The sequence below is a fragment of the Arabidopsis thaliana genome (genome assembly GCF_000001735.4).
Source record: "Arabidopsis thaliana chromosome 1 sequence".
Classification (NCBI taxonomy): Eukaryota; Viridiplantae; Streptophyta; class Magnoliopsida; order Brassicales; family Brassicaceae; genus Arabidopsis; species Arabidopsis thaliana.
Genome location: NC_003070.9, coordinates 28,064,816 through 28,078,851, shown reverse-complemented (window position 1 = coordinate 28,078,851; position 14,036 = coordinate 28,064,816). Strand labels below are relative to the sequence as shown.

The 14,036-nt window shown below is 37.6% G+C and overlaps 3 protein-coding genes across 4 annotated transcripts; all 3 read right to left on the bottom strand.

Annotated features, from left to right (window-relative positions):
* Positions 1-20: 20 nt before the first annotated feature.
* QKY (C2 calcium/lipid-binding plant phosphoribosyltransferase family protein) lies at positions 21-3,925 on the bottom strand. Its single transcript, NM_106130.7, has one exon. The coding sequence runs from the start codon at positions 3,677-3,679 to the stop codon at positions 434-436; it is 3,246 nt and encodes a 1,081-aa protein (NP_177610.1). The 5' UTR covers positions 3,680-3,925; the 3' UTR covers positions 21-433.
* A 749-nt stretch (positions 3,926-4,674) lies between these two features.
* Positions 4,675-8,557, bottom strand: EDS16 (ADC synthase superfamily protein). 2 transcript variants are annotated; one of them, NM_106129.4, is made up of 13 exons: positions 8,345-8,557; positions 8,062-8,250; positions 6,929-7,306; positions 6,589-6,852; positions 6,422-6,496; positions 6,271-6,339; positions 6,040-6,158; positions 5,896-5,953; positions 5,689-5,799; positions 5,512-5,596; positions 5,323-5,420; positions 5,103-5,195; positions 4,675-5,007 (listed from the first exon to the last, which is right to left on the bottom strand). In NM_106129.4, the coding sequence occupies exons 1-13, from the start codon at positions 8,459-8,461 to the stop codon at positions 4,954-4,956; spliced, it is 1,710 nt and encodes a 569-aa protein (NP_565090.1). In that variant the 5' UTR covers positions 8,462-8,557; the 3' UTR covers positions 4,675-4,953. The 2 variants fall into 2 exon arrangements, with proteins under 2 accessions (NP_565090.1, NP_974143.1); NM_202414.1 differs by having other exon boundaries at positions 4,734-5,195; positions 8,345-8,556.
* Positions 8,558-11,428: 2,871 nt separating this feature from the next.
* TRZ1 (tRNAse Z1) lies at positions 11,429-13,838 on the bottom strand. Its single transcript, NM_106128.3, has 8 exons — positions 13,328-13,838; positions 12,821-12,983; positions 12,673-12,743; positions 12,489-12,584; positions 12,244-12,357; positions 12,051-12,119; positions 11,891-11,965; positions 11,429-11,796 (listed from the first exon to the last, which is right to left on the bottom strand). The coding sequence occupies exons 1-8, from the start codon at positions 13,505-13,507 to the stop codon at positions 11,722-11,724; spliced, it is 843 nt and encodes a 280-aa protein (NP_177608.2). The 5' UTR covers positions 13,508-13,838; the 3' UTR covers positions 11,429-11,721.
* Between the last annotated feature and the right edge of the window lie 198 nt (positions 13,839-14,036).

Below are 14,036 nucleotides of genomic sequence, written 5' to 3'. Positions count from 1 at the left end.
ATTTTCGTTAGCGCTTTATCTCCGGTTTTTCACTTAGAATTTATATAATCAGACAATGTTTACATGTAATAGTTTAGGCGTAAACAAAATAAGTTAAATGAGGAATTAGTAAATCATTTTAGATTACAGAGAAAACTACAGAGATACCAAAAGCAAATCTGTGGTCAAAAAACTTTACTGACAAGTTTTGCTTCCTTTTTCACCTCTCAAATCTGAAATCTCTCTCGTTTCCTTCAAAATATTACAGGTCTCAAAGCTCATGCCATCTGATTATAGTTTCCGACAGAATCTGAATAATAAAATGAAGAATCATAATAATATGATAAAATTCTTAACCCATAATGAATCTTTTTATTCTATTTCCTCCTCAGCCCAAGAAACTGTTGGATACTCAAAAACACCTAACATTTACTATCTTGACATCTTTCTCTCCTTAGATGAGTCGATCGGACAAGCTTGGCAACCGCCGGAAAAAATTGAGACTAGCCGTAGGCATTGTGTCTCGGAACATCGGATGCCGAAGATAATAAAACCCTAGAGCCACCGCCACCATTTTCGCAGGAACTGCATACAGAACTATTGTGATTACCAAACAGATTGCTATGAACAGCTTTGTCGCTCTCGGATCTCTCCAGCTAACCAACGCTTGAATCCGTTCTCCTTGCGCTGCAAAATCTCCTAGAATGGTCTGAACCCTCACTGCTAAGATCCTTAATCGGTCGTACCTAGCTCGGATTACTTCTGGTCGCCTTGAGCTTGGTATGGTGTCGAATTCTTCATCTAGCTCATCAGGATCGACGGTTTCAGCTTGTGATAAGCGGATATCCATACCAGCCGGTATCTTGGGTCTAAACCGGTAGTACCAAACTCCGATCATCACCACGTACAAGAATGCAGTCGGGACTACCAAATCAGGGTACCAAACAAGAACCAGATATAGAATATGGACTAGCACCGTCGTCACTGGATTCCTCCACCGCCTGATATTATCCAACCACTTAGCTAAACCCACTGCCCAAGCTAAAACACCAACAATTCTGTACCAATTCGCTTTGCTTTTCCTCATGCTCCATGCATGCGAATCTGCATCTAACATATATCGAACTACCTCTGGTCCCAATGGTGGTTCTGCTCGAGCCAGCCAAGCTGCTACCATTTTCGTGGCGGCCCCTCTTAATGCATCTTGTTGTGCTACACCTAGAGGCCTTATGTAGTGCATCCGAGGCAGAAGCGGCTGTCCATAAGCTGCACAAACATCAGGCAGCAGAGACGGGCATGCAAACCGGACTGCCACTTCAATTTCACCCATTTTTTTCATACCGCTAGGTAACAAAACCAACAGAGGATATGAATTGGTGTACACTTTGTTGCTCTCTAACGTCGACACCCGGATCCGTATCTTCCCAATCCGTGTGTCAGGTCTATCATCGGAGGCGTCAGAGAACATCCTCCAATTGTCGAAGACTCCAACAGTTAGCACGGTGCAAGGATCATAAACCTGCCACGTATACTGCTCGTGCCACCTCGGGTCAAAACTGTCTGTTATGGTTCGAGTCCTGACCCATTTCTTCCCGTACTTAGCAACACAATAAGCATCAGTGGAACCTTTCCCTCCGTTTTTCGCCTTCATCGGCAACAACCCACGAGCTCCAAGAATCCCCAACTCAAGTATTCCAATCGGCGGTTTCCATAGCTGCTTAGCCGTCGGACGGAAATCGCTGCATACATGCGCCGCCTCTTCAAGCACATGATACCCACCTTCGAGACAAAGTCTAAGGCTAATCCTTCCACAATAAGGTCCACCACCACCACCACCTCCAGGTCCTCCTCCTCCACCTCCACCTCCACCTTCTCCTTCCAGAGTGTGCCATTTCGACGGCACAAAACGCTCATCAATTCGCTGCTCGATGGAGCTCACTGGGATCATGGCATGTCCTAGAAGTGTTGCTTCTTTAGTCGTCCGGTCTTCCACCATCAGAACCAAGCAATCTTCCAACGGCTCTCCAGCAACAAAGATCATATCCTCATGCCAATGAAACGAACCACTGTGGTTATTCATTGAGCCTCTTCTTGTACGCGCCGACTGAAACCCTAATTGAGCTTTCACACGAATCTCAGGCGCAGTCAACGGCGGGAGATTAGGAGCTATGTGTAAATCCTGTGCCTCAAGAACCGTCACTCTCAAGTACCAAAGTTTCGGCGATTGATACACCTTAGAACGCGTGTGAGCTACATGCGGAGCATCAGAGCTCCAAGCCTCCGGAAATGCCTCATCTACCTGAGTACCAATCCAAACAGAGAGCTGAATGTCACCGGAAATTCTCCCAGAGTTCTGATCCGCGCCGGAGCCTTCGAGCCGATACCACTGAGGAGCAAGCGGACTATCCGGCGGGTCACGAACCGGAACCTCAGAGAGATCAAAACAAACTCCTCCGAGAAAACTCTCCGACGAAGCATCCCAAGCAGAGATCTCAAGAGTCGCACCAGTTACAGCGGAATCAGACCGGTTATGACCAAGAGCAAAAACCTGATTCCACTCCGGTGAATCAACCGATTCGCCGGGCCGGTTAACGGCCGGTTTAGACCTGACGAAATGGTTCGACGTCCGTACCTTAACATACGCGCTCTCGTTAGGTGGTAAGCCACGCGCCTTCACAATCCGAACGAAGAGATACTGCATTGGCTCAACAAGATTGTAAGGATGATGAGTCTTCTTCTCCATCGTCGTCTCTCCTCCTCCAGTTTTGCTATTGATAACCCTAGGTGAATAATCTCCATTCGGTGGTCTCTTCGTAACCCTAATTCTATCTCCGCCGGGAGGTCTTCCTACTTGCATCTTCCTCACTTCCGGTGGATAATAATGTACTTCCCCAGCCGATGGAGGTGGCGGCGGAGACGGTGGCCGTTGAGGATGGTTATCATTTCGGTGAGGATGGTTATCATTTGGACCTTGCATTACATGCTGCGGTGGTGATTCTTCAACAATAACCACCGGAGGTTGCTGATGTGTCTCTGTATAGCGCTGACTCTGAGCCGATTCGAAAACCCTACCTTCTTCAACCACAACTACATTAGGTTTCTCCGGTGGTATATTCATCATCTGCTGCGGCGGAGGATGAAATTGTTGCTGGTGTTGTTGTTCATCGGCTTCTTGTTGCGGCGGATGAAATTGTTGCTGTTGCTGTTGTTGTTGCTGTCCTCCACCTCCACCCGCCGTGTCTTCGTCGGCGGCTTCGTCGTAATAGTAGATTTTGAGTCCAATCTCGCCGCGAATCCAGCTGAACACACTCTTCTTCTCCAAAGGGAAATACACAAGACCTTCTTCACCTCTTCGCGAGAACTGGCTTCCATAGATCTTAACCCTACCGAGAAAATGATTCTTCCGGCCACCTCCGTTACCAAATCTTTTATCGTTATAAACCTCGATATCGAGCTCGTCGTAATCCATGTTTTTGGGATCGGAGACGGCGAAATCAAGCATCTCGTTCCAAATAGGGTTTAGGTCACGGAACTTAGTGGAGGTTCGTTTCTTCTGAGCATCGAAATCGACAACGACGTAAGCGCTAGAGCTTCCTTGACCATCTTTAGGGAGAATATTACGAGCTTCAACAACTTCGACAACGAGCTTACGCTGGATCCTCGACGGCGGAGGATCCGAGTGAAACGGCGTCGTGTTCATCGTAGTGGTAGTCTTCTCATTTCTCGAGAATGTCTTCTTCTCTCATTAAGATAGTGAGAGAGAGAAGGTTTTGTTGTTTGTGACAGAGATTACGGTAATCGCGGAAGAGAGATAATAGAAAGTTTTTTTTTCGAGGTCTTGCTTTTTTTATTTGAATATATTCCTCTTTAAAGCTTTATTTTATTTACATGTTTTTAGTACTAATGAAATCTTAATTTCCATTAATAAACTAAAAACAAATCCTATGTACTATACACTATTTATTCATTTCATTAGTTTTAATTAAAACTTACTAAATATTAGCTAAAACTGTTTCTGACACGAGTGTAGATAATTAGGTTCATATTTGTGTAGTTTGTGACAAAGTAAATCTAGGTAAAACGTAATGAGGCCAAAGCATTGTGATTAGTAAAATAAAAGAGATGAAATGGGTTGGTTAATTAGAGTGTTAAATATGATTAATAAACCTAATTGAGGTGGAGGGTAAAAAGGGAAAGGAATATATGGTGTTAGAGTGGGGATAATGGGAAATCTGATTCCATTCTCTATCGCCAAGCCTTCGTTTGATTCTTCACTTTTTACATGCGCTCCATTTTTTTAATTGTACTATCTCATTTTATTTGTGTTTTTGTTGACGTGTTGATTCTTCATTTTATAATATGGTACTTTTCAATGTTCCTATAAACCACCACACATGAAAAGATATGGCGAGTAAGGTTGTTGGATGGTATTTATAGTTATATAATAACAAAGTAGTTTCTTAATCTAACGAAAGAAGATGATCTGAAACGCTAACTTATAAAGGAATATTAATATTTACCATTTGCATAAAAGCAGATTCCGTAAACCTGTCCTACACGGCTACATCATCGTTGAAAGGCCCAAGCATTCTACGGATTTTTGCTTAATCGAGATAATAAGCATAGATTACTTCACTCTGAAGATGGGTCACTTCTTGCTAAATGAAAATTGAAAAAATAAATTCAATTTGATTCGATTGTCATGTCAGTTAAATTCAGTTCAGTTTTAGATCCATATTGAATATATCTGTCTTTGAAGAAAAACACTATAGAAGCTCATTAACAATCATAACAGCTAGGCCTATGAACATTCATGATAGGCCTGCCCTAGTTACAACCCGAAAAGGCTCGGCCCATTAACAAATTAAAGCATTTCTTTTTTAATTTACAAGAGAGACAACATTGCTTTCTTATTGTGAGAACCCCTTATCCCCCATACAAACAAAACAATCAAATACAAATGTTACTCTTTCTTCAATTAATCGCCTGTAGAGATGTTGTTGCTTCATATTCAATTGACTTGGTGAACTGCAAAAACAACAACAAAAGAGAGAATAAAAATTAGGATTTTGGTAACAGAGAACCATGATGTCACTAAACATTTTCTGGACAAAAGCTCGTACCTGAGATATCTTAAGATCAAGCTCATTCCACTCTGAAGATGGGTCACTTCCAGCTACTATCCCTGTCCCCGCATAGATCAATGCCCCAAGACCCTGTAAATCAAAATACAGTTCAGCATTTTTTTACAAGTTGTAGCAAAAACCGTAATGATCGATTTTGCTATAACAATTAGTGTTAAAGTGTGTTTTTTAAAGGGAGAAAGAGATCAAATAAGCTCACCTTTTCGACTAGAGCTGATCTGATCCCGACTGCAAATTCACTCTCCTCGCCACCAAAAAATCCAATAGGTCCCGCATACATTCCTCTATCGAATGATTCTAGAAGAAGCAAAATGTTTGAGTCAGCATAATTCTTAATCTCTACATCTATAGTTACTAGAAGATAGTTGAACCAAGGTAGATATTTTACCTATCTCCTTAATCAAAAGCCTTGCTTCTTCTGCTGGAAGCCCACAAACAGCTGGAGTTGGATGCAGAGCAGCCAATATTTTATACTATAGACAGATAGAAAGAAAAAGGGTTAAAGCTAATTCGAAGAAATGAAGAGCTTGGAAATGTAAAAACTATTCCAATACTATTATCTCACCTCATCATCTTCCTTCGTAAGTCTCCCTGCCAATTGAGAATATAGATGTTGCACTCTTGCAAGCTTCCTCACAGTTTTTTGAGGCTTGACAACAACTCTGTCACATATACCCTGCAAAGCAGAAGAAAGCATAATAAGAAAAAATATACCAAACTATTATCCAAGAAATGAAGCATTGAAGCTGCAGAGCATCAAGATTGAACTTACGTTTAACTTTTCTCTTATATTCTCTCGTACGATAGAGAACTCGAGGTCGTCTTTCGGACTGCAACAGTTTAGCAAAAATTCAGTAAAATGATAATGGAGAACTGGATTCTGTAATTGTTCAAAGCACTTGAAGTAAAAATTGACCTGGTTAGTAAGTCACGCTCTATCTCCATATCACGAGCACTAGAAGCAGCTCTAGGCCTAGTTGCAGCCAAAGCTTCACTGCAGACACCTAATTGAGTCCTTTGGAATAGTCTCTCAGGCTGTTTCACAAAGATGTATGTCACAAACATATTTCTTAGAAATAAATAACAAATGTGCACATATCTTTATCAACAGAACTTATTATCACAGACTACATATAAAAAGACCTACCGTGTTTCCGATAAAAGCTGGTGCACCAGGTGGTTGAAGACAGAACTGATATGCATCATGCCCTTCACGCTGTCACACAAAAAAATTAGTGAGATATAAATCTAAACATTGAAAACTGACTACTATATAATATCCAGAGATAAAAACACACCTGTAACTGTGCTAGCCAAGCAATGGGATCAATGTCGGTATCCGTAATTATCCTGCTGTTACGAGCAAGAACAACCTAATTCCACGAGCCAAAAACATCAGTTAAAACGAAACCTATAAACTTGTTTTAAGAATAGATACGAACACAATCTCTAAAGTCTAAACTACCTTGTTAAGGGGTGAACTTTTCTGGTTAATCATCTCTAAAGCCTTCTCTACAGCAGGGAAATAAGCTCCTTTGGTAGGAACATGATTCTTGCTTAAAACAGATACTCCTAAAGATCTGTTTCTCAACTTCATTACAACAGAAGAAACTTGAAGCATAGTCTCCTGGAGTGCTTCAATAGCATTTTCCAGAGTCCAAGAGAGTTCATCATCCCAAGCAATAGTTGCAGCCAACATTGAACTTCCACCAAACTCATTAAACTCAACCTGCACATGTATCAGCCAGTTAAACAACAACACAAACTCAAAAAATCTCTTATAAAGAATCAATCTTTAAAGGTACCTGAGGGACTGAAAAGTAAAATGCACCAAAAGGTTCCCATTCAACAGCGATCTTGCCATTAGGATCAAAACGCATACCACCATAGGCACGAATCAGAGGTGACGTTGAAGACAAAAACCTTCTGATGGATCTCCAATCGTCATGAGAGAAAGGATCAAGGTCACGGAAGAAAACTGCAGAGCCGATACCAGCAACGCTAACCAGATTACGATCAGATGACACTGTTCCGTTTCCGTTTCCGTTTCCGTTCTCGTTAGCTAGATCGAGAAGAAGATCGGGACGACCAACGTCACTGCGACGAGAGAAGAAACAGCGAGGCTGAATCTCATTCTGGGCTTGAAGCCAATCAATTGCTCCGATTTGCTGGTCAATTGGAACCTGCACCAAATCCAAATTAGGGTTTATTGCGCGGGAAAATTCGACTGTGATTTGGGTTTTTTAAAAAACTCTGCGTTTTAATGAGAGTGACTGTATTTGATCGCCGCCTTGCCTTTACAACAAATTGGATTCTAATCATTATTTTACTTATTTTCTGGCCCACAAAACACAAAATTATTACTTTTCTAGCTAAATTATCTTAGCATGGCCACACTAACTAAAAGTTAACAGTGTTAAATTAGATTTCGAGGACTAAAAAAACATGATTATTCTTTCTAAAATGTATTTGATTTAGTCTACGTAAAATTGACTAAAAGAAAATATTCATTATAATTTACATGTAAAGGTCCCAAAAGTCCCAATTAAATAGTTCGATGGACTCACGGAATCTTGTACGACCGAGTTCGAGTGTGTGTTTTATTCATAAACTAATAAGAAATATAATAACCATATCTTTTTGATAATTATTAGTCATCTTCTAATAGTTTATGATTAACTGTTAGATTTGGATATATTTATCGTTGTTGTGAGCTCTGCTTTATAGTATGATTTTAATAATCATAACGATTAGGATCTTAAATGATTAGGCATAAACGATGCAGCAAGACAGCAAGCTAGAGAACGAAATCACCACAGACCAATGTAAAAACACCACGTGGCGTGATCTCATTCTTTCACATACAGCAGCAAATCGGATTGTGTCTTAGAAGAAAAAAACAGAGGATGATGATGATGATGATGATGTAGTGATGTACCTGTAACCGAACGACGCCGGAGGAAAACGACGGAGGTTGAGATTTGAGTTCAGAGACGGCGGAGATTAGCCTTTCAGTGGCGGCTGCCGGAGATAAAACAGCAGTCATAGTCCTTGTCTCCACTGTACCAAGTGGCGTCTTGAAATCTCCATCACAACCATTCATAGACATCGAACATGACTCATACTTCTGAAAATTATCCAATAAAATTAAGTTAATCATTATGAATTCCTCCAAAAAAAAGAACAGAATTGAAAAAAACAAAACAAAACAGAAAAAAGACCTTGCGGGAGAATCTAGTGAATGGAGTTGGAGAGTAACTACGAGAGATGGAAATGATAGAGCTGTGTGTTTTAGTGTTTGAGCCCAGAAACTGAGAAGAAAATTGAAGTGAAGCCATTGCAGAAATTCGTAAAGTGTTTCTTGAAGATTTTGTTTAATTTTAAACTTTGGTGTTTGTAGTATAGAGAGATTGCTCTTTCTGTTTTTTTTTGGTTTGGGTTTAGAGTTGAGAAGAGATATAAATAGGGGACTGATGTAGCAGGGGCCCACTAAAATTGAAGATTTTCATTTCATTTTCACACAAAATTTCTCAGAATTTCTTTAGTAAACTACTCTGAAATTTTCGTTTTTTTCTTCTAATCCTACTTTTCTTCTATTCTATCTTTATGTATACAAAGAAACATTTTTCTAAAGTTAGTCGTGCATTTAATATTTCATGAATCATTTACTTGGTCTAAGAATTAAATTAATAAATTATATCAGTTAATTGTTTGATCTATTATTATTAGTTTCACAAAAGTAAAAAGTAGAAACCAAATTAAATAGACTAAAAAACAGATAATCGTTTTGTATGAATGCATGTTATCAAACATACAGACCGGATTCGTTTGGTTGATTTATCGTCGACAAAAAAGTTATAAATGCATGTTATAATATCTTGACAAATTGAAATAGTCAGAAATGAGGTAGTGTAAAATTGCATAGACCAAGTATCAATGAATTTGAGCAATGCATGGACAGCAATTTCAAGTGGATTCTCTTTCTAAGCGGTTCCTCTCGTGTGGGTGTTGTATGCTAGACGACTCTTCTCGTTTGATACGGAAGCGGTTTGCACTTTAAACTATCGTAAAAAACATTACATGTCACTACAAATTGCAAACGCATTACAAGTTCTCGTACATAAGGCATATGGCATTACACGCATGCTCCTTTAAATTTTGACACATTTCTAAAATTATAGTAATAACAAATATCAAGTGAATTTAAGTACTTTACATGTAAAACAAAGCATAGAATAACAAGAACAGATTTTAAAACTCTTTGAGTATAATTAAATTTGGAAAATCAATACTATTTGAACAGATCTTCATTAGATCATTGCATTATTTTGAGGAGTAAATTACTTTGAGTATCTTTTTTTGCTAGGAAACCCACTTAGGCTCTTTGAGACCAGTTTTTATCATTTAAAAAATATTGTTAAAAATCTTAAAGGAACATAATTCAAATAGGAATATTTGCTTTAATTTCATGTTTTTTTTTCTTTCATTTTGAGTCAATTAAGATCACACGAGACTGGCAAAGAGTGGAGAGGTGCAACAATTTCCCCAAAATTTCTATGAAATAACCACCAAATTACACATTTATTCTCATGTACATATGGTGATTAAGACGGCTCACCAAGTACATATTTGAGGAAACGATTATTCTTTGTCTTTAGATTTTTGTCTGATTTACTCAACCTGGTCAAAATGAATATTGTTAAGACTATAAAGGACTAGACTTTAGAAGTCAAATTGTTATTTTATCATCACGAGCTATATATTAAAATTAAGAAGTCTTGCAGATAATCCAATAGAATGAAACCATAATTCAACAAGCATCATTGCTGTTGTAAAACCGAATAAACTGAAACTAGACACGGTCCTCAGATATTATAGTATGACTTTTAAAAGTGTTTTAAAATGTTGGACGCGGTCTCAGACTCTCAGCTGAACATAATTTTATTGTTATTCAAGACTTTGAATATGTGTGTTGTGGATGCTACGAATTTCTTAATTTCGTAGAAACGTTTTAGCTTATTCTCATTTCCGTCATCCTTCTAGACTTAAGTCTAGTGTCGTATGCTTTAGTTCGAAATCTTGAATTCTATATGTAAGAATATGACTATATGAGTGTACTAAACACTTTTTTTTTCCTTCACGAAAAAATCGATTTGGTTAGTCAAATAACTAGAAATAGGACGTTAGTTGAATTTAGATAACCTAATGTATTTTGCTCACTATAGAAAAGTTAACCTACAGTATAATTTGCTTTCACACTGACGCTAACAATTTTCTTCTAGTATTTTACCATTCAAGTTCTTAATTACGATTTTTAAAAAAAAATAAAAAAGTTCTTAATTACGTAAGATTAATAATTTTATTTAAATTCCTGCATGTATATATCTATATATCTATATAATTTTTATTTTTTTTTGTGTGACAAAGCGTGGATAATTTATTCCTTTGAGTATAAAACAATTTGGGAAAAATAAAGTCGTCTTCTGGAGTCTGAGTTCCTAAGAAAGAAAATCCTACTTGCAAAAATTATTTGCATGCATGTTTTAATCTTTAGTTGGGACTTGGAAGTCCAACTTTGATTTTTTTTTAAAAACAAAAATGGTTATTCAGCTACTACTATTTGTAGATAAACAGAGCATAATGGAAAACACATAACTTAAAAAAATGATAAACACATAAATCAAGAGTTAACAGAAAGTACACACAAGTTAGAAAATGAGGTTAAAATATAATTACTCTACGACTAAACCTATAATTCAAATGTTCACACTCCATATTTATTTGACAACTTAAGACATAAGACCAATAAACTTCTATCACAAGGAGGATCGACTACAAGGGTTGAACTCGAGACATTGTTTGACAACTTGCGAAATAAGTCCAATTAAACTACTATACAAGTTGCCCAAATCCCATACTTTTGATCGCTGGTCACTGGTCAGAATAAAAAATACAACAAATAGGCAATGCTAGATTGATTATCTTACCTTACGCGGCAGAAGCTGCAATTCAGACAAAAATAATTTGGAGTGGCGATCAATCATATATCATATGCGACAAAAAGTAATACGTATGAGTTTACAAAGCAAATTTGCTTCTTTTTTTTTAATAACTTCTGGTTGCAAGGTGATATGAAAACCCCAAGTCCGTTCTGGCTAAATCTAATTATTAAAATATGATTTTGTTTGTAAAACTATAACGAATATCATTCTTCTGCAGAAATCAATTTTCTTTATTTTTCTAACAATATAATATCCTGTATTCATGATTAATTTCTTTTAATAAAATAAAAGAAAATTGATCTCTGCAGTCAATAATTTACATAGCAATCTTGGGAGATGGTCTTGTTACACAGAAAATTGATTTTCAAAACCAATGATTTACATAACAATCTTGTTGCAGGGAAATAATAAGATTTGGGATCCCATGAGATTTCCTCTGAATTTATCTGATATTGGTGTGCTCGTCTGTATTCTCTACTTCCACACTTCATTCTTTATCGAGATAGAAGAAATCTTAAAATTAACAACAGAATACAATGTTTACATGTGGAATACAAAAACAAAAGTATGTAAAACCTATAAGAGTGTTATAATGTTTAGAATCCTTGTGTTAGTGCAAACACACGTCCCTCTAAAGGTGGAGGCAATGCAGAAACCGCATCTTCGATTTCCTGTGAAAACTCGCAAAGATTAATTACCACTACAAGGTAAGAGAGTAACTGATTTCCTACTGCTTCATAACCAGGTTGGATAAAGAAGACACACCTTCACTGTATACCGAGCCGAAAAGTGGATTAGCAGGATTGCTTTGTTTTCAAACTTTTCAGCATGATTTACTATCTGCAGTTTAAGGATATATGAAATCTTCTATGACCATCAAGAGACAGAAAGTAACAAGAGGTGTCAAAGAAAGGAGGATCCTGACCTCAGATATATGGATATGTCCATAATCTCTCGCATGCTCTACCGATACCGAATCATCAAGAAATGTGCTCTGCACAAGAGGAAATAGAGACAGCTTCCCTTTTAATACAAAGCCATGAAACTTGGACCGGGAAGAACTATATCATTATAAATCACGCACATTGTCCAAATTCATATCAGTAGCAGATATTCACCTCCATGACGAGAACCTTTGCCTTGAGAGCATCAGCATTAGTTTCATCAACTACAAAATCCGACGTTGTATCTCCCGTAAAAGCAACTTCAGGAGTTATTATGCTGTCTGTAATCTACAATCCACAATCCAAACTTATTAAACAGGCTTATATACTTTGGAAAGACCATTGCAAAACTATTGACTTTGTGATAGACAAACATAAGAAAAAATTGACAAGCAATATTAAGCAAATCAAAGACAAACCTCAACACCTGAAACCTTCAAGTTCTTAATTTCATTTCCAGATAGGCCAATATATTCCTTCTTGAGTTTATATTTAGTTGAATACACTACATAACCCTGCAAAATATCAAACGAAAGCATGAATTCAACGAAGACACATAACGCTAAGATATCGAAAATCTCATGCGAGTTTACTAAAATAAACCTGGCTTTGGATGACATGGAATGTCTTAAAGGCTTTGACTTTGAGATCTTTCCTTATAATAAACTCCTCCCCTGCATGAAGAAGTGTCCAAGGTTTAACAAAAAAGCCAAATCTTGGCTGCAATGAATGCTAGAGGTTGAGTTACCACCTATGTCCAAGCCAACAAGATTGTGCTTTAGCTCTGAAGAATCTAACTTTCTGTGAACTTCGAATAAACTCTCAACAGTTTCTTTAATGGATGCGGGTACTATAATCGTTGGAGGCTTCATTTTGTACAAGCCTCTAGTAGCAACATACATTGGTAATCCACCCTAACATAACAATACGAATAGTTTAGCTCACAATTTGAGAATGTAACACCCAAACAGTAACAGAGCAATAGGCTAATATAACATAACAATTTAGCTGACAATTAGAGAATGTAACACCAACACAGCAACAGAGCAATATGCTAATGATAATAAACACATGGTGGCTCTCAACAAGGGTTTATCAAAACAGTAACAGAGCAATAAGCTAATGATAATAAACACATGGTGGCAGTCTCAACAAAGGCTTATCAAAATTGTTCTTAAAACAAAAAGTCAAAAGAAGGATCTTTGCAAAATATAATCCGAAATTTCAAGTCTTTTTATAGAAGATTCAAGATACTTACGATATGATCCATGTGAGAGTGAGAGATGAAGAGGAAGTCTTGAGAAATTGCGCGATGTGGGCAACGACCAATGTCGAAAGCTATCCGAAGAGATGGAAATATGATGCACGTCTCGTGCCCACCAATCGACAATCCCTCGATCGGGTAACCTTCAATTTGCATTGCTTTCTTCTTCTCCATCTCACTGTTCCTTAGGGTTTATCGAATTTTGGCTGTGCTCTTCGTTTTCAAATATTGATCACCAAGTGTTCGATGAAATGTCTCACAATCACAAGCTTTTTTCTTCCATGATCATTTTTTTTTTTTTTAATAATTTTATGGATTGGGCTTAGGCCCATAACGGTTAACGAGACTACTTCACTGGAGCGGGAACCACTAGGCACTGGTTAATAAATTTCCCACGTGCCTCTGGTGCAAAAGTTGGTCTTTCGTATTCAACGACAGTGCAAGGGTATGATTGTAAATTTACTTCGAATGCTTCATTAGAACGTCGCGGTATTCTTACACTTGTTTTCGAAGTAATCTCGACGACTATAACAAAATCTGAGCAATTTCAATTAAATATCTGTTACTGTTGTATTTTAAAATCTAGACTACTGATGACATAACCAAATTTTTAGACTAAATTACCCTTTTTCTTCTATTTTAATTATCGCATTTAATGATTTTCAGCTTTTTTTCTTTATAGATTGCTCTCTTAACTCTTCTT